The 22979-nt window shown below is 42.9% G+C and overlaps 1 protein-coding gene across 4 annotated transcripts in view; it reads right to left on the bottom strand.

Annotated features, from left to right (window-relative positions):
* Positions 1-6613: 6613 nt before the first annotated feature.
* Positions 6614-22979, bottom strand: part of LOC113416195 (nuclear receptor subfamily 1 group D member 2-like) — a 61952-nt gene continuing 45586 nt past the window's right edge. For all 4 annotated transcript variants that reach the window (XM_087956437.1, XM_026673951.2, XM_087956436.1 and 1 more), the window contains exons 2-8: positions 19441-19731; positions 18302-18390; positions 16961-17105; positions 14817-15337; positions 13008-13193; positions 12020-12230; positions 6614-9769 (exon numbers count right to left, since the gene is read on the bottom strand). In XM_087956437.1, coding sequence (XP_087812563.1) covers positions 9573-9769; positions 12020-12230; positions 13008-13193; positions 14817-15337; positions 16961-17105; positions 18302-18390; positions 19441-19731 — 1640 coding nt within the window. In that variant the 3' untranslated portion in view covers positions 6614-9572. The remainder of the gene's footprint in view (positions 9770-12019; positions 12231-13007; positions 13194-14816; positions 15338-16960; positions 17106-18301; positions 18391-19440; positions 19732-22979) is intronic.

Below are 22979 nucleotides of genomic sequence, written 5' to 3' on the forward strand. Positions count from 1 at the left end.
AAATTCAAATCTCAATAGAGGGTATAAAACCAGGCACTTTCAGCCCTCCTCCTTCTTCTTGATCTTTTCCTTCACCTTGAAGTATTATGTAATCACCCTTTTCACTTTGGAGCTCCAGGCCATGTGGTCCTGTCCACCATTAAACCATCTTCCCAAACAGCCTCCATGGTTCCAGTCTTTTCTCCCACTTGGAACTGAACCCGGAAGGATCATTCTTCCAAGACTACAAACAATTTTCTTGTCCCCATTTTGTTGTGCTAAGTATTGCCTGACTCTTCGCAACCCAATGGACCATATCATGCTGGGCCCCTTTACTGTCTGCCGGCTTTTGCCCAAATTCATGTTTATTGGGTTAATGACACTACCTAGCCAATTATCAAGCCCAACTGAGCCCGCTCTGGCTTGTGGCAGGGAATCAGTGTATATGGATTTTGCCCTGTGGTAGGGATTCAGTGCATATGGGTTTTGGACCTACTAAGTAAAGCATCTGGTGGATTCCTCCAATATTGCTCTCCCACCAGCAGGAGGAAAATCATCATCTAGTCACAGCAGGGCTGTAACAAAGGGAGGGCAGGGGGAGTGTATCTTGAGGCTTGGAAGAAGAGTTTCACCTTGCCTGAGATTATAAAGCTTAAGATCAACCTGAGCAGACAAATTGTCATGGATGCTGTCCTTCTAAAGCTTCAAAAGACAAACTGAATATAGATAGTCCTTGTTTAGAGTCCCAAACTGGGGAGTGGTAAGTCAGTCACTAAATAAAACAGCTGAGAAGTGAAAGCATGTGTGTGTTTATGATCTCACTTCAGCTTTGCTTTATGGACCTACAGACTTAAAATTATTTTTTTATGACTGTTGAAAAAGTGGTCATTACATGAGGCAGTCACTAAGTGGGGACTATATATTGCTCTCTTTGACCCCCATGGCTATTTGCACATTGCTGCATCATTCTTGCACAATAATAGCTGTTTTGTGCAAGCCCACTTTTGCAGGTTGTTCTCGTTTATCTTTCCTGTGGCCCCAGGTTATAATCAACCACAGTCAATCTGAGGCTTTCCAACTGACTGGGTGATTGGGAGACTGACAATCCTTACATGTTCCTGCTTCTGTAACATGGCAGAGGATATTCCATTGGAGTCTCTGAGGGCATACAGTATCTGTTATTTCAACCTCCCTGGAAACAATTTCTCCGCCTTTGGGTGTTGCTTCCAGCATGGCTCATATAGCTAATGATCCAAGAGCTTAGCCACAGCATCCTTTGCAGTGTTGAAGTCTCAAAGGATTCTGGGAGGTGACCATGATAGTTTAGTGGGTACAGACGAAGTTATATTACCAAGCGTGATCAAAAACTGATGGTACAGTGTGTTTACCAGGCAGGAATAAAATAAGTAAGATGGCCTTGAAGTGCATAGCTTGGTCCATTTCCATAATTTATGTTAAGAAGTTACCTGCTTATCCAGCTGTAATAAGAGACAGTGGGAAGAGCGGAGGGAACTGATAAGGGGCAGATGAGCCTCAAGTATTTTAGAAGGGACCCCCTCCCCAGTTTCTTGGGCCATGAAGGTGAAAGGAAGAAATATATGTTCAGACTTACAATATTCTATTACTATAACTTTACAGTAAAAATATATTTAGTTCATTTGGGTATCTTCCTGTCTGGACATACCTGTTGTAAGACTAACAGTGTCAATGTTTTGCTTAGAGCAAATAATTTACAAAGAATGGGAAGTTCTGAGCTTTTAATTCAACTCACAGTGACTTCTAACCAGTGGTGGTATTCAAATTTTTTTTACTACTGGTTCTGTGGGCGTGGCTTGATGGGAGTGGTGTGGCTTGGTGGGTGTGGCATGGTTTGTTGGGCATGGCTTGGTGGGAGTGGTGTGGCTTGGTAGGTGTGGCATGGCTTGTTGGGCGTAGCTTGGTGAACATGACAGGGGAAGGAGACTGTAAAATCTCCATTCCCTCCCCACCCCACTAACCTGCTTTCCAGCTCCATTCTCCTGTGCAGGGCAACAAAAGAAGATCAGCTGGGGCTCGGGAGGCAGAGAATAGATGGCCAATCAGAAGTGATATCTGCCGGTTCTCCGAACTACTCAAAATTTCTGCTACCGGTTCTCCAGAACCTGTCAGAACTGGCTGAATACCACCTCTGCTTCTAACATGGCTCAGTTCTCTGTGCTCTGAGCTGACCAGTTCTTATTCAGCAAATCACAACTGACTGCAATGTGCAAATCCATCCCTTATGCGATCCCACACGTGCCATAAGCCTGGCTGCTTGAGTTCAACCTAAGCTCTCATTATTGGTTTGGCTTCGGCTTGATATAACCCAGAAATTGTGGTTTATAAATCAGTTTATGGTTTAGCACGAAGGTGGAAACCTGTCCAATTTGGCCAGCAGTGATTTAAAAAATCCAATCACTTAGCTCACTCAAAACAAAGTGAGTATGAGTATAAAGTGAGTATAGGATGCTGCCTTAACATGTATTACAGTATCAGCAGCAGCTCAACATTGAAACTAGTTAACTTTAGTGATGAAATCCAGTAAGTAAATCCAGTTATATTCTTGTTTTTAGTCATAAAGGGCTATTTTGTACCATGTATGTTTACAATGTTTATAGACTTTCCAGCTTCTTTCAGCTCTAGGAGTTTGTGCCATATGTTTTGCAGTGAGAAAAAAGAATTAATACACAGCCGGAGTGGAACTCACGTAGAAACTTTTGGCTTATTTAACCTTTTTCAAGTGTTCAAGGGTCTGGAATAGTATTAGCACTTTGAAGAGACAGGTATGATGTACAGTATGTTTAATGGTGATTTCAAGGGGATCCTATTAAAACGTCAAAAATATCCATGAAAATACATGGCTAGCATCAGTAATTGCTAATACATCATTATGCAGAGAGATACGAGTTGCAATGTTATGGTGTTTTCCGATAGATCATTTATCAAACTCACAAGGAACCTTGCAGATCTGGCTTTTATTCAGATGTCCCTTTTGGAAGGATCTTGGAAAATAGACTCCTTGTAGTATGCTTTACACCTTAGGCACACGTCTGTTCTATCCTTCCCTACAGTGTGCAATGAGGCCTAGAAGAGGGGAGAGAAGGTAAGCTCTGGTAACCGGATCGCAAATCAGAGGAACTTCTCTCCCTCTCCCTCTCTCTCTCTCTTTCCCTTCTCCAACCACCTCCCAAACTCTTAACAGTTCTTGCCTTGTCCAGACCTTTTGGCTAAGTCTCAAGTCAAATAAAGTAGATGGCTGGTTACCGCAAGCTGAGGTGATGCTGGGGGCTGCAGAACCAAGCTAAGCAGCCAAGGAACAAGAGGCCTATTGAGGAAAGGGGCTTTATGTCCTCAGCTGGGCAAACACACAAGCTTCGTGTCTGGCTAGATTGGACTTCTGGGGTTTGATGGGCAATGAATGTGTGCAGAAATAGGAACCCAGGTCATACCATAGAGTGTGTGTACTGCAATAACAGAAGGAGGCAAAACTGTTTTAACTGTAAAAGGCATGGCTCAGTTTCCAGGATGCCAATATTTAGTCTTCATTTTCCAGGATGCCAATATTTAGTCCTTAGATTCGAGACAACCTCACCCAACTCTGTATGTTTTGTTCTGTGTTGCAGATCACCGCAGTAATATGTCCAGTGAAGATGGGAGCTATAGGCCAACACATCTGGAAGAACAAAAGCAGAGCTAGTCCTAAAACAAAAGCAGATTAGGAGTATATTAGCACCTACCAAACAGAGTTCTGTTTGTTCTGTGCAACTGCACGGAAAGTCAATTTAAACCAGGAAAGAAAATCAAGTTCTGGGTGTTTCTGATTCTATCCTCAACCTCTGCTGATTTTGCACGACTACACTTTTTGTGAGGTCCTTGATGCTTTCTCTGCTTGGTTGTTTGCTTCTAGACATTTCATTACCAAGCTAGGTAATTTCATCAGTGTTGCAAGAAACAAACTCAGAGAGCACCACAGACCCCACAATTCAACCCTGAGCGACAAATATTCTCTTCGATCAGCTATACTTATTCCTTCATCTTATTAGGGGACAGGACAGCACTGTTTTGTCTTTTCCACCACCAGTTTATGTGCTATTTCTAGGTGCTACCAGACACAGTCACTTGCTCCTTTGTACCCTTTTTTAATTCGTAATATGTAGGAGCTGGAATGAAATAGACAAGAACTTTGTCTGATTCTCCTTGTAGCTCAATGGATGAGAACAGAACAGAATAACAGAGTTGGAAGGAACCTTGGAGGTCTTCTAGTCCAACCCCTTGCTCAGGCAGAAAACCCTATACCATTTCAGACAAATGGTTGTCCAATCTCTTCTAAAAAACTTCCAGTGTTGGAGCATTTACAATCTCTGGAGGCAAGTTATTCCACGGATTAATTGTTCTAACTGTCAGGAAATTCCTCCTTAGTTCTAGGTTGCTTCTCTCTTTGATTAGTTCCCACCCATTGCTTCTTGTCTTGCCCTCAGGAGAATAGCTTGGCTCCTCTTCTTTGTGGCAGCCCCTGAGATATTGGAACACTGCTATCATGTCTCCCCTAGTCCTTCTTTTCATCAGATTAGGTATACCCAGTTCCAGCAACCGTTCTTTATATGGGTTAGCCTCCAGTCCTCTAAACATCTTTGTTGCTCTTCCCTGCGCTCTTTCTAGAGTTTCAGCATCTTTTCTATATTATGGCAACCAAAACTGAATGCAATATTTCAAGTGTGAGCTTACCAAGGCATTAAAAAGTGATATTAACAGTTTGTGTGATCTTGATTCTACACCGCTGTTAATGTAGCCTAGGACTGTGTTAGCTTTTTTGCAGATTCAGCACAATTTGGCTCATCGTTAAGGACTCCAAGATCCCTTTTGCAGTTACTACTATTGAGCCAGGTACCACTCACAGCAACAGCAGGACAAAGCATGAGGAGGACGGTTCTTCCTCATACACCTCTACTGCCCAGTGACATACCACTGAGACTATTTCTGAACACACACATATGAAGAGCCCACTTTTTTCTGATCAGACATGATGTAGGAGGCAATGTCTCAAGAAGCAGATGATTCAATCTCTCCAGCAGCCCAAGCCAAACTGGCCATGGTGCCTAGAAAATGGAGGGGGATACTGTTTGTCCTTTGGCACCAAGAGTAGTTGCTGGGCAGATTCCAGCCTAACCTTATCTTCACTAATGTCAGAGACATTGTAGATCACGTGCCTAGCAAAACTTTTGCTTGGAGAAGTCTATGGAGATTCTCAGTTATCCAGGTCATAGTTGTCCCAAAGGTGCTTTTTCCAGGAGGCAACTGGACTATCTTTTTTTCTTTATAAAGACTCCATAGATTTTTAGCATCCCAACAGCCTGTGCAGGGCAGAAAACATCCTTCAGCCAAGAAGGCTCCACACCCATTTGCACAACTCAGGTGACCCTGAGGACACGGATAAGCCCTCAAGCGGCCTCAATGACTCTCTTAAAAAATGCAAATGACCGGCTCTCTGCAAGGAATATAAATCCTTCCATTCCCCGCCATCCAGTCTGAGCTGAAGAAGCTTCTTGGATGAGAAGTGAAATGTCTTCAAAGAAAAAACAAGAGAAAGTCCAGTTGCCTCCTGAAAAAGCACCTGTGTGTTGGGAGAAGAGGGACATTAGTGCTTTCAATCTGGGCAGCTAAAGACAAATTGTAAGTTGGCTGTGCTTCAGGCTGGAGATGAGATAAAATGGTCAAGAGACCATTTCCATACCACAGTCAATGGGACATGAGGATGAGCCTCCATTGCATCATGAGAACACAGCAGAAATGGAGGCACACAGATAAGTAGCAGTAACAATAGACAAGTGCCTGGGATCCATTGAAGTAGTCTATGAATTTAAGAGTATTCTATTTGTGTATAATATTTACAAAAGTCCTTCGAAGGGGAAAGGAATATTATTGTGGCCTTCATTGGCCTCTGGTGGTGAATAGAGGCCATTACAGTTACAAAAAAAGCTAACTGCAGACCATAAAACCACTTGCCTAAAATAAATGCAATATAAATCCCGCTTTGGGACATTTTTAGAAATGAAAAAAAAAAAAAGATAAAAATTTAATAAATATATTGCTTATATGATCTCAAAAAAAAACATGGGAAAATCTCCAGAGAAGGAAAACCCCAGGATATGGAGGAGCAAGGACTGAAATAAATCAGACTAATTCATTATTAGCAATGTTAATACTTCCACCTTAAGCAGTTCCTTCTATTTAGCTCAGGAGAACAGCAGGCACTGCATTTTTGGAATGGCCAGGAATATCTCCAATGCAAATCTTCTCAATGCATACATGTTACAAATACACATTCCAGAATGCTGGACAAAGGAACTGCTTTTCATAGCAAAGACAAATACTGGGCCTCCGTCATTACTTTTCCTTCAAGCATCAGAATTCGTTTTGTCCCTGCTCAGTCAGGAGAGTCTATACAACTGGCTATCCAGTCTTTTCTTAAAAACCTCCAGTGATGAAGAACTTCTGCAGGCAAGCTGTTCTACTGGTTAATTGTCCTCACTGTTAGGAAGTTTCTCCATAATTCCAGGCCCTTTTTTTGGACACAATCCTAACTCCTGATGACAAGAAGGACAGAAAGCTTGTACTGTTAGCAAATATTTATTTTATTTCTCTTTTTCATTTATTTATTGCACTTCAATTTTAGACAAAAAATAAATTCTCTCTTTTTCTCTGCCTTGCCAGCATCTTTTAACGAGCCTTTTGGACTCCCAGCAGCAGCAGCAGCAGCAGCAAATAAACCCCTCTCCATTTTCCCATTGCAGCAAATATACTTCAATTTAGGGAGGGGACTCTTCGTTCCTACATACATCTCTAAGAAAAAGTGCAACGTTTGGTTTCATTTCAAAGCAGTGTTGAACAGCAGCAGCAAGTGTCCCTCCCACCCTGCAAAGAACACCAAATACTCCCCACATCATGCAACAGGAGGGTGATTCAAACATGCTATGAGAACTCCTGTAAATGGGATGGAAAGCCTGTCATATATCAATGTAGAGAACCAGGCAGGGCTGACCACAACCAGACAGGGACACTGGGAGATCCTACTGGAGAGAAGAGGGAGTCCAGGATCCCCACCCCACCCCATCTCTCTCTCTCTTTTTTTGGTCATCTCCAAGTCTTTTAAAAACATCCCAACAGGTCGGCTTCTTCTTTTAAATCTGTAATTCGATATGGGGGAAAATAGTTCCTAGGTTCTCAAGGGCTAAGAGCGCTCAAGTCTATTAAATCCATGCATCCTGCAGTTCCATCTTGTTCGTGGGCACAGAATTTGGGGTTATAGAAGTTAGCATCCTGAACATCTCCACTTTCATTCTGTTTCTATTTGTCGTGGGAAAATACGTTTTCTATTCTTTCAAGGTTGGGCTTCAGCAAAATCCAAAGCCCCAAATACACATCAGAGCCATTTCTCCATGCTGTGTCACAATCGGGCATAAATAACAATAATAATTTTTTAAAAATCCAGAGAGTGCAATTGAATCTACACACCCATGTGACCCTTTGGTGCTCCTAACCATATACATGTTGCTCGAGATGTGCCATTGTGATGTACAGTCTCAGAAATCCAGAAAAAACATAGCAGAATTTTTAGAGATTTTTTTTAGAGAGGATGAAACTTCAGCATTCAACATAGCTTCCAGTGCCACCTTCACCCTCACTGTCCATACTAGTGGAAGCAGAATAAATTATACAAAATAAACAAATATGGCATCTGTTTAAGTTGAATAATTTACTCAGGTCATAATTTACACATTGCTTGGCACAGAATCTGGTTGCTTAAAAAAAAAAGGTAATATAAAGTGCAAAGAACACATCACTCCCCAAGGAAGGCAGTCTACTGATGAGTGGGTGAATTAGCCAATAAATTCTGGATTTCTATGGGAAATCTAAAATAGAAGACAGTGCTGAATAGAATAAGAAAGGCAACTTGGAGAGTGCTTGGGATTCTTGGCCCCATCCTTAAAAAAGGAATGGGATCTGGAATTGAAATGAGAGGCCGAGGGTTTCTAGGATAAAATATCTCAAACTTCACCCTTTAAAGGGAACATATAAAAAAGCACCAAAGCCGAGAAGTAATCAGAAAAGCCTGAGCAGAAAAGTCTTCGGAGTTTTATAGGCCCTTTCTTCCTTAAAGCTGAACCTTATAGAGTTGGAAGGAAGACCGGCTGATCCAAATCTCTCTCTCTTCCAGTGCAGGTAGTCCTCAATTTATGACCGCAACGGAGCCCCAAATTTCTGCTGTTAAGACATTTGTTAAGTGAGTTTTGCCCTGTTTTTACCACCTTTCTTGCCACCGTTGTTCAGTGAATCACTGCAGCTGTTAAAGATAGCCACGTGGTTGCGAAGGGAATCTGGCTTCCCCATTGACTTTGCTTGTCAAAAGGTCACAAAAGAAGATTACAGGACCCAAGAATCCTGCAGCCGTCATAAATACGAACCAGTTGCCAAGCATCTGAATTTTGATCATGTGACCATGATGCTGCTGCAATGGTCGTGTGCAAAATGATCCTAAGTCACTTTTTTTTCAGGGCTGTTCTAACTTCGGTCACTAAATGCACTGTTGTAAGTCGAGGGCTACCTGTGGCTCCAACAACCATCAACTCCCTATCACTTGCTGAGAAACTAGACTTCCAATCAATTGACGTTATCTCCATAGCTTTTCTCCTCCATTACAGCCTCTCTTTAGTTTGCTATAGGCGCAACAGAGAACGGAGACCAAATCCGCCACGAACTGGTGGAAGACCTTTTTGTATTTTACCTAGGCACTCATACCTGACAAGATGACAGAGAATGGGGGCTTTTGCTTAATCGGTTGCCGAGATGAGGTGGGGGTGGAGGTGGAAAACTTGAGTAGTTCTAGTTCCTATTTGATGAGACCATCTACTTAGTAAAATCTCTTTCGTGGGTGTGTGTGTACACAAACACACATACATACTTTCTGAGAACAGCAGCAAGGGAACAGAGGCTAACAAAGGAAAAGGAAAAAAAAGTTTTGAGATTTGGGCTACACTAGCGTGCAGATTAAGGAAGCTGGGTTTGGGAGTAACTGCCTTACCAGGTGGTCCTACATTTGCCCCACCCTCAAAAGATTACTGTTATGTACAATGTAGCTGGTGCTTTTATATACAGGGTAGAGCCTCAAAAACAACACCGTATGGAAATATATGTGTGAATATATGCATGCGTGTGTATACACACCCACACCAGTTTAGAAACAACGGATGCGTCCAGTTTGTTTGCCTGATCTCTCTTGGCATGTAAATGATCTTCAGTCTGCATTGTGCTGTGGAGAGCGCTATCTGGGAAATGCATCCTTCCTCCTTTATCCCATTTCTCTCCTCACTGGATCTACTCCAACAAGCGGCCAGGGGCCAGGGGCTTCCTGCCTTTGTCGTATCCTTTCTACACCTCTTATTTCATCGTTACGGTCATTTCCCAAAGAGCAACATTTAAGTCCGCTGCAGTAAATTTACTTGATGGTGGATTCTTTTGTGTGTGTGTTTCCTCTCCTTAAAAGTCTTAGGGGGCTTTATGAGATTGATGTGCTGGAATTAAGGGTTGATCCAGAAGGCAAGAGGTTTCTCTGAATGCTGCTTGTTGAGAGTTCTCAAGTCGGGGAGACGGAGAAGCAGCTTGGGGAAAAGCGTGGAGTCATCTGGATGCTTCTTGGTTACTAGAGTTCTCAAGGCCCGGATTAAAGACTCCTGAAGAATTTCAACGGCATCCACATCGGAGATCCCAGAGCGATCTGGGAAAACCAAAACAAATGTGTTAAAAATGAAGAGGGATAAAGAAGACATTAAAAAGAGGGGGTGGGTTTAGCCGTCTTGAAAAAAAAATGACAACGTACAGGTGTAGTCCTCAACTTACAACCACAATTGAGCCCAAAATTTCTGTTGCCAAGCATGGCAGTTTTTGCCCCAGTTGTTAAGTGAATCATTGCAGGTGTTAACTTAGGACCACCACAGTTAAATAAATCTGGCTTCCCCATTGACTTTGCTTGTCAAAAAGTTGCAAAAAGTGTTCACATGACCCCAGGATACAGCAATGGTCCTAAATATGAGCCAGTTGCCAAATGTCTGAATTTTGATCATGTGACCACGAGGACACTGCAATGGTCGTGTAAAAAATGGACATGTCACTTTTTCAGTGCCATTGTAACTTTGAATGGTCACTAAATGAACTGTTGTAAGTAAAGGACTACCTGTATTAGGGAGAATTAAACCACTTATAGTCCTCAATTTATGAGCAAACTGGAACCTAGAATTGCAGTTGTATGTCATTGCAGTTATAAGTCGAGTTGCCACATGACTAAACTCAATTTTATAACCATTGTGACATTGTCATAAAGTGAGTCATCATGATCGTTAAATAAATCAAATGGTCGTTAAGCCAACCACACAGTCCTTAAATGAATCCTGCATATCCAAGTGGCATTTTTTGCTGAAAACCAGTAAAAATCACAGTCACATGACCATGGGCCACTGCAACCAATTGTAATTTGGCCAAAATCTGATCACTTAACCAAGGAGGAGGGGGAGATGGCAATTGTAACTTTAAGAACAGGTTGTAAGTAGCTTTTCTGTCGTAACTTCAAATAATCATTAATTGATCAGTCATAAATCAAGGACTACTTGCACTATTTCACTAGATTGTCAGTATCAAACTCAGCTATTGGAAAGATCCTGCTATTATCAAATATATAAAATGCAAAATGTGAAAGTGATTTGAGTTCTACATAAGATGATGTGCAATACGGCGTATACGCATGCATGGAACGTAACTAGAATGACACAGTATATCTAATTATATTATATTGCATTGTACTGTTTTTGACCCTTCATGATCCATCTGTTTCTTCAAGATGCACAGAAAGGACAGAATAGACTCTTCTGATAAACTTAATACTTGTTGGACTTCTGAAATTTCAATGGGTATTTCTCACACACTTTCTTGCTCACTAGGCAAGAGGAATTTTAGCAGAATTCTAAGAAATTTAATCTTGCATCTTGTGATTATAGCTTTAGCATAATCACAATCGCATCCACATTTCTAAATGCCGAAGCCATTAGAACCTGCCTGTAAGTCCCTATGGTGACTTTTCTTTATGTGATTTACTTAAATCTCTCATCAGAAAATGTCCAAAAAAAAAAAAAAAAATAGCAGCTTAATTGCCCGTACTGCTGGGATGCATTGGGGGGGATTGTTTTTTTCTCCCCAGGCTCCAACTGAATTTATTTCTTCATTCATCCTTCCTTTTGTAGGCTTCTTCCATCATACCAAGTTGGGTTCCATTCTGTTTTGGTTACAGAAATGACCTTACTGGCAAGACAAACTCCACCTATGAGATCCTCCAGAAGGCAGGTAGTCCTTGACTTACGACCACTATTGAGCCCAAAATTTCCATTACTAAGCAGGACAGTTGTTTAGAATTAGAATTAGAATTAGAATTAGAATGAGAATTAAAATTAGAATCAGGATTAGGTTTAGAATAGAATAGAATAGAATAGAATAGAATAGAATAGAATAGAATAGAATAGAATAGAATAGAATAGAATAGAATAGAATAGAATTCTTTATTGGCCAAGTGTGATTGGACACACAAGGAATTTGTCTTGGTGCAAATGCTCTCGGTGTACATAAAAGAAAAGATATATTCGTCAAGAGTCAAGAATCATACGGTACAACTCTTAATAATAGTCATAGGGTACAATAAGCAATCAAATCATATGAGGAAACAGTCAATGTAAATTATAAGCATACAAGCGACAAAGTTAACAGTCATAAGTGGTCGTAAGTCACTTCTTTCAGTGCTGTTGTAACTTTGATCACTAAGTGAACGGTTGTTAAGTCGAGGACTACCTGTACAGCCTCCATCACAGGTTTACAGAGAGAAAAAAGGCCTTTTGCAAAGATTACCAGAGCTCTTGCAACAAGTCTGTTATCATTACCCAAAGCCTTAATCTGCTCGTATCACTGCAACAAAGCTGACACCCACCTGCTGAGACGAGGACCACAGCCATGAAGAGGGCCATCTCCTGTGCATCCAACCCCAAGGAACTGAGCTTCTCGCTGAACTCAAACATGGCATCCAGTAGAGAGCCCATGCCCATGGAACGCAGACTGCCGAGGGAGTATGTTTCTCCACTCAGAAATGTCACTTTCTTCTCCTTGGGACTGAAGAGGGTGGAAAAACGCACCATCAGCACCTAGGAAAGGACGAATGGTGGAACAGGGTCACTTTAAGCAAAGACACCCTTTTTTTTTTTGACTCAAACACATTCTCGACTGAATGAAGAAACAACGAGCGACTCATAATTTCCCAGAGCAAGCTTGTTTTCATCTGCATCTGAAGAACCACAAAAGATTTTTTTTTTTTTTGGGGGAGATGCCCAGCCTGGAAAAGTGAGGCGGCATCTAACATGCGTGCTGTTTACATCTTTTGGGAGCAAGCCAAGGCCTAACCGGTAATCCAGTCCAAGTATAAAATTGACAAAGATTTGTAGGTTCAACTTTCTTGTCCTTACTTGCTTGTTTTCCACAGTTGGGCAACTCCTGGAACACAAGAATGCTATTTGGAAAGAGTTCCAAATTCTGAGAAGAGAATGCCCTACTTGTAAAGAAAAACTCCCTGTTCCAATATTAAAAGCAACAAGGATGCAGTCTGCAGGGAGGTCTCGGCTTCAGCTCCCATGAAGCCTTGCCAACAAGAGTTATGTTCTCCAGATGATAGCAAAACTATTTGACAATTAAAAAGCAATTTCATAACCCTTGAGACTGTGGAAAACAAACCTATCCCAAAAAGAGCCGTATGCTTCCTCATTCTTGCTCTGTGCCCTCATAAGTTTCTCTCCAAATCAAAAAATTCATGCTGAACACTGTTACAGCGCAGAAAAGAACTTGAGGCTAACTAAGGTTGCATCAATCGTTTTTTGCACAGACTTTGGGGGGCTGCCACCCACAGAAAGGATGCACCCAGCGCTGACCTGGAAAGTGCCTGCTTTGAGGAGCATGACTTGATCCTGTTGGCAGAGTGACTGGAAGCCCGGGATGCTCTTGGCAAACTCGACCACCTCCTTGACAGCTGGTGTGAAGCATTGTAAGAACTCTTCCCACACTTGCTGACTGCTCTTGCCACTGCCACAATAAGGGGTGGCATTCAGAGGACACGCCTAGATGCCACAAAGAGATTGATAAGAAAGAGGTTATGTTTGGTCAAGCAAAGCTCAATGCAAACAATCCATTTTAACACTCAAATGGTAATTATTTAATACTTTTAAAAGTTGTTTGTTCTCGCAACACATAAACAGTTATTGTTATTAGAATACATAGTAAACTAGTTTCACTACAAAGGCGCATCCAGATATAATGAAAGGACAGAATTGGTAAAGGGATACGAGGAGAGGGAGAGAGAAGAATGATAAAAGGGTAATTTGCCTCACTGGCTATTCTTTTGGAAAAAAGAATATTTGTAATTCCAGCCCCCCTTGCAGTCAAGGCTATTTCCAAAACACACACACACACATATTCTCTCTCTCTCTCTCTTTCTCTCTCTCTCTCTGTCTCTCTCTTTCTCTCTCTCTCTCTTTCTTTCTCTCTTCCTCTCTCTCTCTCTTCCTCTCTCTCTCTTCCTCTCTCTCTCTTTCTCTTTCTCTCTCTCTCTCTCTCTCTCTCTCTCTCCCCTCCTTCCCTCTCCCCCCCCCTCTCTCTCACACACACACATTGGAATGAAAATATTTTAAAAAATATCTTGGATTACTAGAAAACATTGCTGGAAGGTAAAAGGGGTCAATTTGCCATTCTTCACTTGAAAACCCTTCCATGTGCCACCATTTCAAACAGTTTTAGCAGTAAACTCTGTAGCTTGCCAATGTGGACCTGCCATCAACAACTAATTGTCATTTTTAAACTGTATTTGAGAAGTGGCCAAAATGCTTTTATAAAAACAATGGATTGGCTCAAAAAAATTGTTCAAAAAAGAAAACACTAGAGTTTTTCATGCAGATGATTTAAGAGAAAACACCACACTTGTGAGTTTTATTTCTTACTTTCCTTGGTAAGCCTAAGAGCCACGAACAATTGCACGATTTGCCAACACCCGGGGCTATTTTACATTTGTGGTGGCAACTGCTTGTGGCACACAGCTCTTTACCTTGTACCGTTTGATCTGGACATAGCCATTCCATCTGGAGGGCACGCCTTTTACTATTCAATCCTGTGGTTCATGTTTTTAAAAATTAGAACAAGAGCCATTCCTGACTTAAAGCAGGGGCAAAGATAGGAACTGGCAATGGGAACCACAGATACTAGGCCAGCTTGTTCTGCCAATCCAGATACAAGGCTGTTTGGTTTGCTTTCTTATTTCCACTGCACTACCAATAATATACAGCAGGGGGATGTCAAGGATTTGGAAATCGGTTTTCTACTGGCAAAGCTGATCTTTTAAATCAGATATCTAAGGAAGCAGACCCAAATCCGTGCTCTGCAGGCTTTCCTCAATTGTAATATCTGAGGCTTTAAACTTCTGGAAAGAAACACAATGTGGCTCAAGCATAACCAGCAGGGATACCAGAGTGTCTTACTATTACAACTGCTTTTTGGCTGAGTTCTGGTTGAACAGAAATTCTCTGGGACAAGATGGCATCAGTCATCCTCTACTATTTCCCACCGTCGTTTGCAGGAAATAGTCCCAAAGGGTGTGTGCAGAGCGATTATGTCAAGAAAGCTGCCTGTATGCAGGCGGATCTCTCCGCATCCCCAGCCACCACTCCCCAGTATAAGTCTGGCCTACTTACAATGCCCCTTCTGCTGGTTCCCCGCCATGGACAGCTCCTCTGGGCAGTTTCTTCAGAATAACCAAAATCAAAGGATGGGTAGCTTCCAGCATTTTGCAGATAATTGGCCTGCTGGGTCTGGAAGATCTCATTGCCATAGCATGAGGGACTGTTGTCAACATAACAGGACGGTTCTTGAGGGTTGTAGCTGGAGAGGCGAAGAGTGGCTGATTCATATTGCCCATAACCCAGGGAATGATTCAGCTGCGGCTGTTCGTTGTAGTTGGTCAAAGGGGCAGCCTCGGCCCCTGGGGAGCTACTACGCCTGCCCAGACGGTCCTGCCCACTGAGGAAGATGTCATGGTAAGCCCTGGAGATGGTGTTTATTGCTTCCTCTTCCTGGGTGTTAGGGCTGGGTGGAGCATCCGCCTCAGAGCTCAGGCCCACATCCATGGGGACCTCATTCAGGCTGTTCATATAGCTTTGCATCTCATCCAACAGGCGCTGCTTCTCTCGCTTAGGGATGCGCCCAAAACGCACAGCTGTGGAAGGGAAGAAGGAGCGTGACAATCTGAGGGTCGAGGAGACATTAAGCTGTAACAAGCAGCAATAAAGTTAACTGAACAGGCAGAACCTTCTTCTGTGTCCTAGCCCTACAGAAAGAGAAGCTGCACCCTAATATGATACCCTGTTTCTCCAACAATACGGCCTCCCCCAAGAGGAAGTCCCAGCATGTTTTATAGGCATGAAATGAAATTAAGCCCCTCCCCCCAAATTAAGGCCTATATTAAAACATGCAAAATGGGGGGGAATGGTGGGGGGACTTGCCATTAGGAAATACTTTTGTTGCACACCCGGATATGGTGCTGCCTGCGTTGACCCCGATACGAAGTGCCCCACCAACGCCTAGGTCAACATCCAAGCCGTCGCCGCCCACCCGCCCAAAGATGCAAGCGGGGGGAATTAAGTCACCCCCGAAAAGACAGCCTAGCCATTTTTTCAGGGCTCAAAAAAAAAAAAAAAGACCCGGCCTTATTATATGAGAAACACGGTAGTACCGCAGGTGGCATCTCTAGCTGGGGAAATAAGGAAAATGGCACAATTCGTAAACGTCACTTAATACGCAAATGATGATGCTCAGGGAAGCCCATGCAAATTCTCAGAGGCACACAAATGTACAACATGGTTGTCTTCTCCAATTTAGGAGGTGGTGGCAAAGCACTTTGTCTTTGTTCATTCTTCTCCAACAAAGAGAGGGAAGGCCAGATCCAACCCTGCTTCCCAAACCAGCAGGGCCGCCACAAAGCCAAAATTATACGCAGATTCTCAGGCCTCTGGGTCATGTACTTGGGAGAGGCACTGTGCCATTCATCAAAGGACACTGCTTGGTCTCTGCATGCAAGTGGCTCTTCCCCATCGTTCTCTCCTGCTCTGCAAATTCTGACACAAAAGCATTAATCAGCCCAGGGTTTCATTTATCAACCAAGCATTTGCTGACATTGTACCCTTGTGGGAGAATGACTGCAGAGGCAGCACTACAGGCCAAGAGATGGGACTAAGCTTTTATCCCTCTAAATACACGAAGAGCAAAGCATGCCTTGCTATCAGCCCAGCCTTTGCTTGTTTCCCTATCGCTCCCTGACATTTCCCAATCATTTTAAGCAATGGCAACTACCAAGTTATTGTTCCTTCAAAAAGGGGTGAACAGCCTTCCCAGAGCTGGGGACCGCTGTAGTTTATAACACTGGGGAAAGGGAGGAACAGGAGGCAGGTTTCTCATTTCCATCACCGAAGAGATTCAAAACAAATCGTTCTGCCAAAATTCAGTAGCTAAATTTGGGCAGTGCAATTTGGGGACATGGGAGGAGGGAGCTGAGCCGGTTTTCCATTCCAAGGATGGAAACGGGAGCACGTTGCCTTCTCCTGCTTCATGTCTTCTGTCTTGGGAGCTGCTCAAGAAAAGAGAATCCACTTGAATGGCTCTCAGTGTTAGCCAGTGAATTCTAATGCGCTTGAAAAAAAAAAAATGCCCAAAGCCTGATCATGAAGCAAACATTCATGACTATAGACTGCCATTCAAAGGAATTCATCATAAATGCCTTCAAGCCTTTAGTTACAGACCCATGCTGCCGCAAAGGAGAGACCAACCCTACCCAGATGCTTACCATCTCTTGACATCCCCACCGCCAGACATTTCTTGAAGCGGCAATGCTGGCAGCGGTTGCGATTCATACGCATGATCATGCAGTTTTCATTCTTCACGCACATCTTGTAGTTGATGTTCTGCTGGATGCTCCGGCGGAAAAAACCCTGAGGGCCCCAGGAAAGAAGAGTGAGGAGAAGGGAGGTGAGCCAACAAATGGACACGTGTCAAATGAGTCTACTGGTTTTCAGATTTCTATTCTGGTGTCAGCTTTGGAGTACCCCTCATGCCTTTTTTCTGAATGTTGGATGAAGGTATCTAAGGAGACAAAAACTGGTTTGTCTTCCCTTGGATTCCAGGGAGTCAACTAAACAACTAAGAAGTTGATAGGCTTTAGCTCAGAGTCCTCAAACTTGACAGCTTTAAGACTTGTGGACTTCAACTCCCAGAATTCCTCAGCCAGCTATGAGTTTAAGTCCACAAGCCTTAAAGTTGCCAAGTTTGGAGATCTCTGCTAGCTACTTGGAAGAAAATACATGGCCGAAACATTCCTTGTTTTGTCAACTGAATTGCTGGAAGACTGGAGGATACTGGAACAGTGCTACTGCTTTACCAATGGAAATTCTGAACCCAGTTGTGGCCATAAATTGAGAATTATTGGTACTGTAGTTCTTATTTTAGAGAAACCAAACAGCCAGTGGAGAATCCAACTTGTGGATTAATAAATTAAACAAATCTGCATGTTGATGGAGAATCCATTAACTAAAGTAATTTCTCTTTAGCCTGGGATCGAAACCAAAACCCTGTTTCGATTCAGGTTGCACATGCCGCCAATAGGCCTGCCAGTGTAGGATTTTATATTAAATATCCTAAATATTTTGGACTTTGAAAAAACAGGATAATTGACTCTTTTGAACGCTGGCATTGGAAAGGCTCCTGAGAACATCAATGGATAGCTAATAAAACAAACTAGTAGATCATCAAATAAAACTACCCGGAGTTTTCAGGGCAGACTGAAGTGACCGATTCAAATTATCATACTTTGGAAACTTATATGCTGGGCAAGGTAGCAAGAAAGATAAGAAAAGGATGAGCAGCATCAAGGCTGATGGACTCAAATTGTAGTGGTAATGAGTACATAGGGAGACCTGAAGGGCCAGATTAGGGAAAGGCCATCCTGGAGAAAACCCATCTACATGGTCACTAAAAATTGACACCACCACTCTTCAGGGCACATAATCAACCAATCAATCTTGAGTGTTTCAACGTGAACTATTTATAAACAAAGATGTTTTTAAACCTTCTACAGTCTTGTCATAATAGAAACAAACAAAAGAGAAAGAAAGCAAGGGGATGAACCTACCTTACATCCTTCACAAGCATGAACCCCGTAGTGGAAGCCTGAAGCAATGTCTCCACAAACTTTGCAAAGCAACACCATCCCACCGGTCTCTGCAAAAGAAGAGAGGAACTGATCTTAATTGCCTGCCAGGTCCAAGTTTCTGATCCAACCTCCCTCTTCTCTGACCCAGCCTACTGACGTAACTTTCCCTAAATCGTCTGTAGAGATTCTCAATCATCCAGGTCATGGTTGCCCCCAAGGTGCTTTTTCCAAAAGTCAGCTGGGTTTTCTTCTTCTTTTTCTCTGAAAATGATTCACGTCACATCCAAGAAGCTGCTTCGGTTCAGAACGAAACGTTTTCCAAGAAAAAAAAAACCAAGGAAATCCAGTTGCCTTTTGGAAAAGGGACCTTTGGGTTTCCCTCAATTTGCTGTCCTCCAGAAATAATAAAAGTTAACTCCTATAATCCCAGTCAGCATGCCTTTATTACCATAGGATTATGGTAATGGAAGTTCAGCATGCTTGGAGGCTAACAGTATGGGAAAGGCTGAGCGTGCCAGACTAGCTCCATCAGAATGGAAACCATCTGAACTTTATTTAAAATGGAAATGACATTGGTCACATGCACACCTGTACAGAAAGATTTTGCACGTTGGATTACCACACATTGAAACACGTTTTACTGACTAACTCACCAATGACTAAATTCACCTCTCACATTCAGTAGAACTCAAAATTCAAAAGCCATGATTCACCATTGTAACTATCACAAGGGACCAAATCACAATACAGCTTAATACTGCATGGGAACCTTGTCAATATACTTGCAAAAAGCTACTGTAAATAAAACAATAGTGCTATGCTTCCAATAAGGAGAGCTTTTGAAATTTCAAGGGACTGGGCAGAGATCTATGCCCTCTCTAATGGTTCACTTTTTTGCAAGATTATTTTGAACAATGGGTAGTTTTCAACATTTGATTAAGTCAGAAAATGTGTGCACCCCACCCCCCCAAAAAAAAAAAACCCAAGAGTCACTTTCAAGAATTAACAGTTGTTGGTCTTTATATCTAGATCCCACGTCCGTACAGAAACAATGATTATTATGTCATACCACCTATACTAAACTGAGAAGAGGAGGTGTATGTGGGAGAGTCACTTACTTGTGAAAGTGCTGGTGGCTCCATTCTGCTTGGCGGCAGGCACCTTATTTGGTGTTGGGGGGAGCTGGCCCTTGCTGGGGTAGCAGATCCCTTCAGGAAACTGGAAGGCTACCTTGGGTGAAGAGGGGGAGCTGGCCTGCTGAGGCTTGATGGCTCCAATCTCGGTGAGGGTCAGTTCTTCTAATGAGGATGGCAGTGAGTGCTGGGGTGAAGACACCAGGTATCCACTGGGAGGGCTGCCTGGAGTGGGGCTGGAGCCAGCTGTTGAACCCACATAAAGGATCACGCCACCTGGTGCATGAGAAGGGAGAGGAAATTTACCCAGTGCAGAGTAAGAAAGATGACTTTGGTGGAGATATGCAGGAACTATTTACCTAGGCAAAAGGGACTGAAACGTGTTTAAAGTCCAGAACAATGAAATAGCATTTGGAAGCAGATCGGACAGAAAACTCCCTAATTTACTGAAGTATAAGGAAGAGGAGGAGGAGGAGGTACAGCACAATCAGACTTACAAGATTCTAGTTATTATAGCCAATCTAAAAGTAGTTTTATCCTTCCTGAAGAGTTGGTGTAGCTGACAACCAAGAACTATGGATGGCACTGCAGAGGGAATAAGAATCTGCAACAACAACAAAAAATGGCTGCCTTCCAAGTCAGTGTTCTGGCTGAAAATCTCTGCAAGGCCACACATTTGGGAAAGATAAAGAGCCACTGAACCCATATCCTGTCCAAGGATGATGCTACCCATACTCCACTGATTAACTCACACAATTCCAACCATGGTTTGCCTCAAGCCACGCCACGTACTTCAAACAAAACATAGTCTCTTTATAGAGGGATACGCTGCTACTAACCCACCATCAATCTGACCATCCCACTGGGTCATGGCCTGCGCAATTTATGTCTGACTAAAGCGAATACCTGTGAGGCACATATTACAGCTGGCCTGCCCGAGGCCTCCCTGCCTTCATTGCAATTCCGAGCAAGCAGGCAGGCAGGCAAGTTGTTTCTGAAACAAGACTGGTAGGTTGCGTTTGACTCGATGGGTCATAAGCTATGCAAGCTTCCAGTAGTCTGTTGAAAGAAAGAAGACCTGCATTTCTAGCTCACACGTTCAAGAAATACAAGATCATACACGTGGCAGAGGGAAGGATATTTCCAAGCAGCAACAAACGACACCTGAACCTTCCTTTCCTAGCTTTGCGTACTGCATTTTCTTCTTCTTGATGGCCGCAGGAGAGGGAGGATCCAGGCACTTAGAAGCTCTCATTGTCTGTGAGTGAGCAGAGACACAGGATGGAAGCAGTTCTCTACAAATGCAGGCGCTGCTGTGTTGTATTTCCACAGGCCTTGACAGCCTGCCTACATAAATGACATTCTTAGTTGGAACACACAGAGGTCAAGAATCTACATTCACATTATCAGTGTGTGCTTCCGGACAAGGCCTTGATTTTTGCAATTCCTGTGAGTGGTTCACAGCTCATTTTGGGGGGAGGTGGGGGTGGAGAACGGGGATGTAAGCAGTCAAGCCACAGCACCTTCTCACTTTCAACCTCCTTGCATTTCCTAGTTTTTATTTTATTTTTATTTTTAAAAATAAGGATAATGCAATAATAACTGCACAGACAGCCACAAAGCAAACAGATTCTTCTTATCCCTCAGCTGCCATTTAGAAACGGCAAACAAACAACAAACAACCCCCACCCCAAGCCTGGCACTGCTGCAGAAACAGAGAAAAACTATGACTCCATTTCTCCTACAAAGACAGTAGGCCACCAACAGAGTCTAGCCTTTGTGCTACCGAACTGCCACTCAGTCCTAGCAGGAACAAAAATAAAGACTCTGCTCTGTACCCCATATTATCAAGCTTTTCTGTCCAAGAGGAACCTCTGCCATACACTACAAGCTGTAGTAGAGGAGATACACACAGCTAAATTGCAACAAGAGCATTTATTCGGCACTCGTGGTTTAAGGCCACTCTTTTTATTCTTGACCCCAGTAAACAAGTGTTTCATTTTTCCAGTCTTCTTTCTGCCAACAGGTTGACCTGCCAAATTTTATAGGGGATGTCAGAGAGGAGGAAGTTAGGAAACTGGATTTGAATTAGGTCATTACCACCCAAAATCATCATCCCCCCCCCCCCAACCTATTTTTTTACCTTGAAAAAAATCACTTCGGGGGCATGGCTCTGATCTGTTCTGTGTTTGTTGCCAAGTATGACTCAAGGTACAAAGCCAATGACCAGCTGAATGCATGCAGGCTCCATGTGACTGCTGGACAAGGCCAGAGAAACAGCAGGAAGCATGGCCCAAGAGGCCCAGTCTGCAGAGAACTAGGGCAAACAAATGGCACATACAGGCAAACAACCAAACCTCAGAGCTCTGCAGAAAGTCATTCCAGAAAGCAGCACCTAAGCCAGCCTTGCTTTTGGTTCAGGGCAGAGCTCTTCACCCTGGTTCCCAGGGAATATTTATAAACGGCTGGATTATCGCTCCGTATTTTTAGATAGCAATCTAAGACTATTGAATAACAAAGCAACAGCTTGTCATGAAGTTGCAGATAGAGGAATGTCAGGATGGAGCTCCAGTTTGCACACACATCCAGCCAAAACAAGGAATTAACTAGGGAAGGTCAACTCACAACCAAAAGTGGGCCACATCAGGTGATAGTCCCTTATCTGATAAAGGATATTAGGTCAGATTTGCAGGCTAACCTGTGCTCCTAAGGCCTATTCCTCAGTTCCACATAACTGTAGCCCAGGGGTGTCCAACCTTGGCAACTTTAAGACTTGTGGACTTCAACACCAAGAATTCCTCAGCCAGCAAAGCTGGCTGAGGAATTCTGGGAGTTGAAGTCCACAAGTCTTAAAGTTGCCAAGGTTGGACACCCCTGCTGTAGCCTAACAAGCTCCAGTAACCACTTTTGGGAGGGGGGGGCACACATATGTTCACAAGATTGCTTTTGTTTCATCTCCAGTTGATTGGGGGAAGCATCTCTGTCATTCTCTGCTCTTGTTTTAAAGTCGCATTTTCTCTCTTCTCCCAACACAGTATTTAGGTTCACTGTTGATACAGTTGTTGATACCAAAGTTAGGGTGTGCCCAATTTCAGGCCTCCATCCCTTTAGGCTGCTGCAGGCCTCACTTTTCCCTTTTAATCATTGGATGTGACTTGAACTGCAGGCAAAGCTGAACACCTGGCTTCTGCTTAACCAGTATTTTTTTTTACAGCACTTGTCAAATCTTCTCCTTAAAAATACAGGGCTTAGTTCTTTTCTGAGAGCATGCTGGATTTGTATTTTTAAAAATCTTAAGGCCTAGCCTTATAATGTACAGTTCACTTTAAGCCAGGAAACAGACTTTGTTTTTGGTGTGAGCTGTCCATCAACATTGGGTGCGTATTGCCAAAAAGTAGGCTTTGCATGGCCATATTTTTAATTGTTTTCTCTTTTTGTTATTTGGGAGACTTTCACATGAGTACCAGAACAGTTGCATTTAAGTTGTCCTAACTGGGTAGGGATAAGGTACCTACTCCATTCTC

The sequence above is a fragment of the Notechis scutatus genome, chromosome 2, assembly GCF_049901735.1.
Source record: "Notechis scutatus isolate UNSWTSFEM ecotype Mainland chromosome 2, rNotScu1.2, whole genome shotgun sequence".
Taxonomy (NCBI): domain Eukaryota; kingdom Metazoa; phylum Chordata; class Lepidosauria; order Squamata; family Elapidae; genus Notechis; species Notechis scutatus.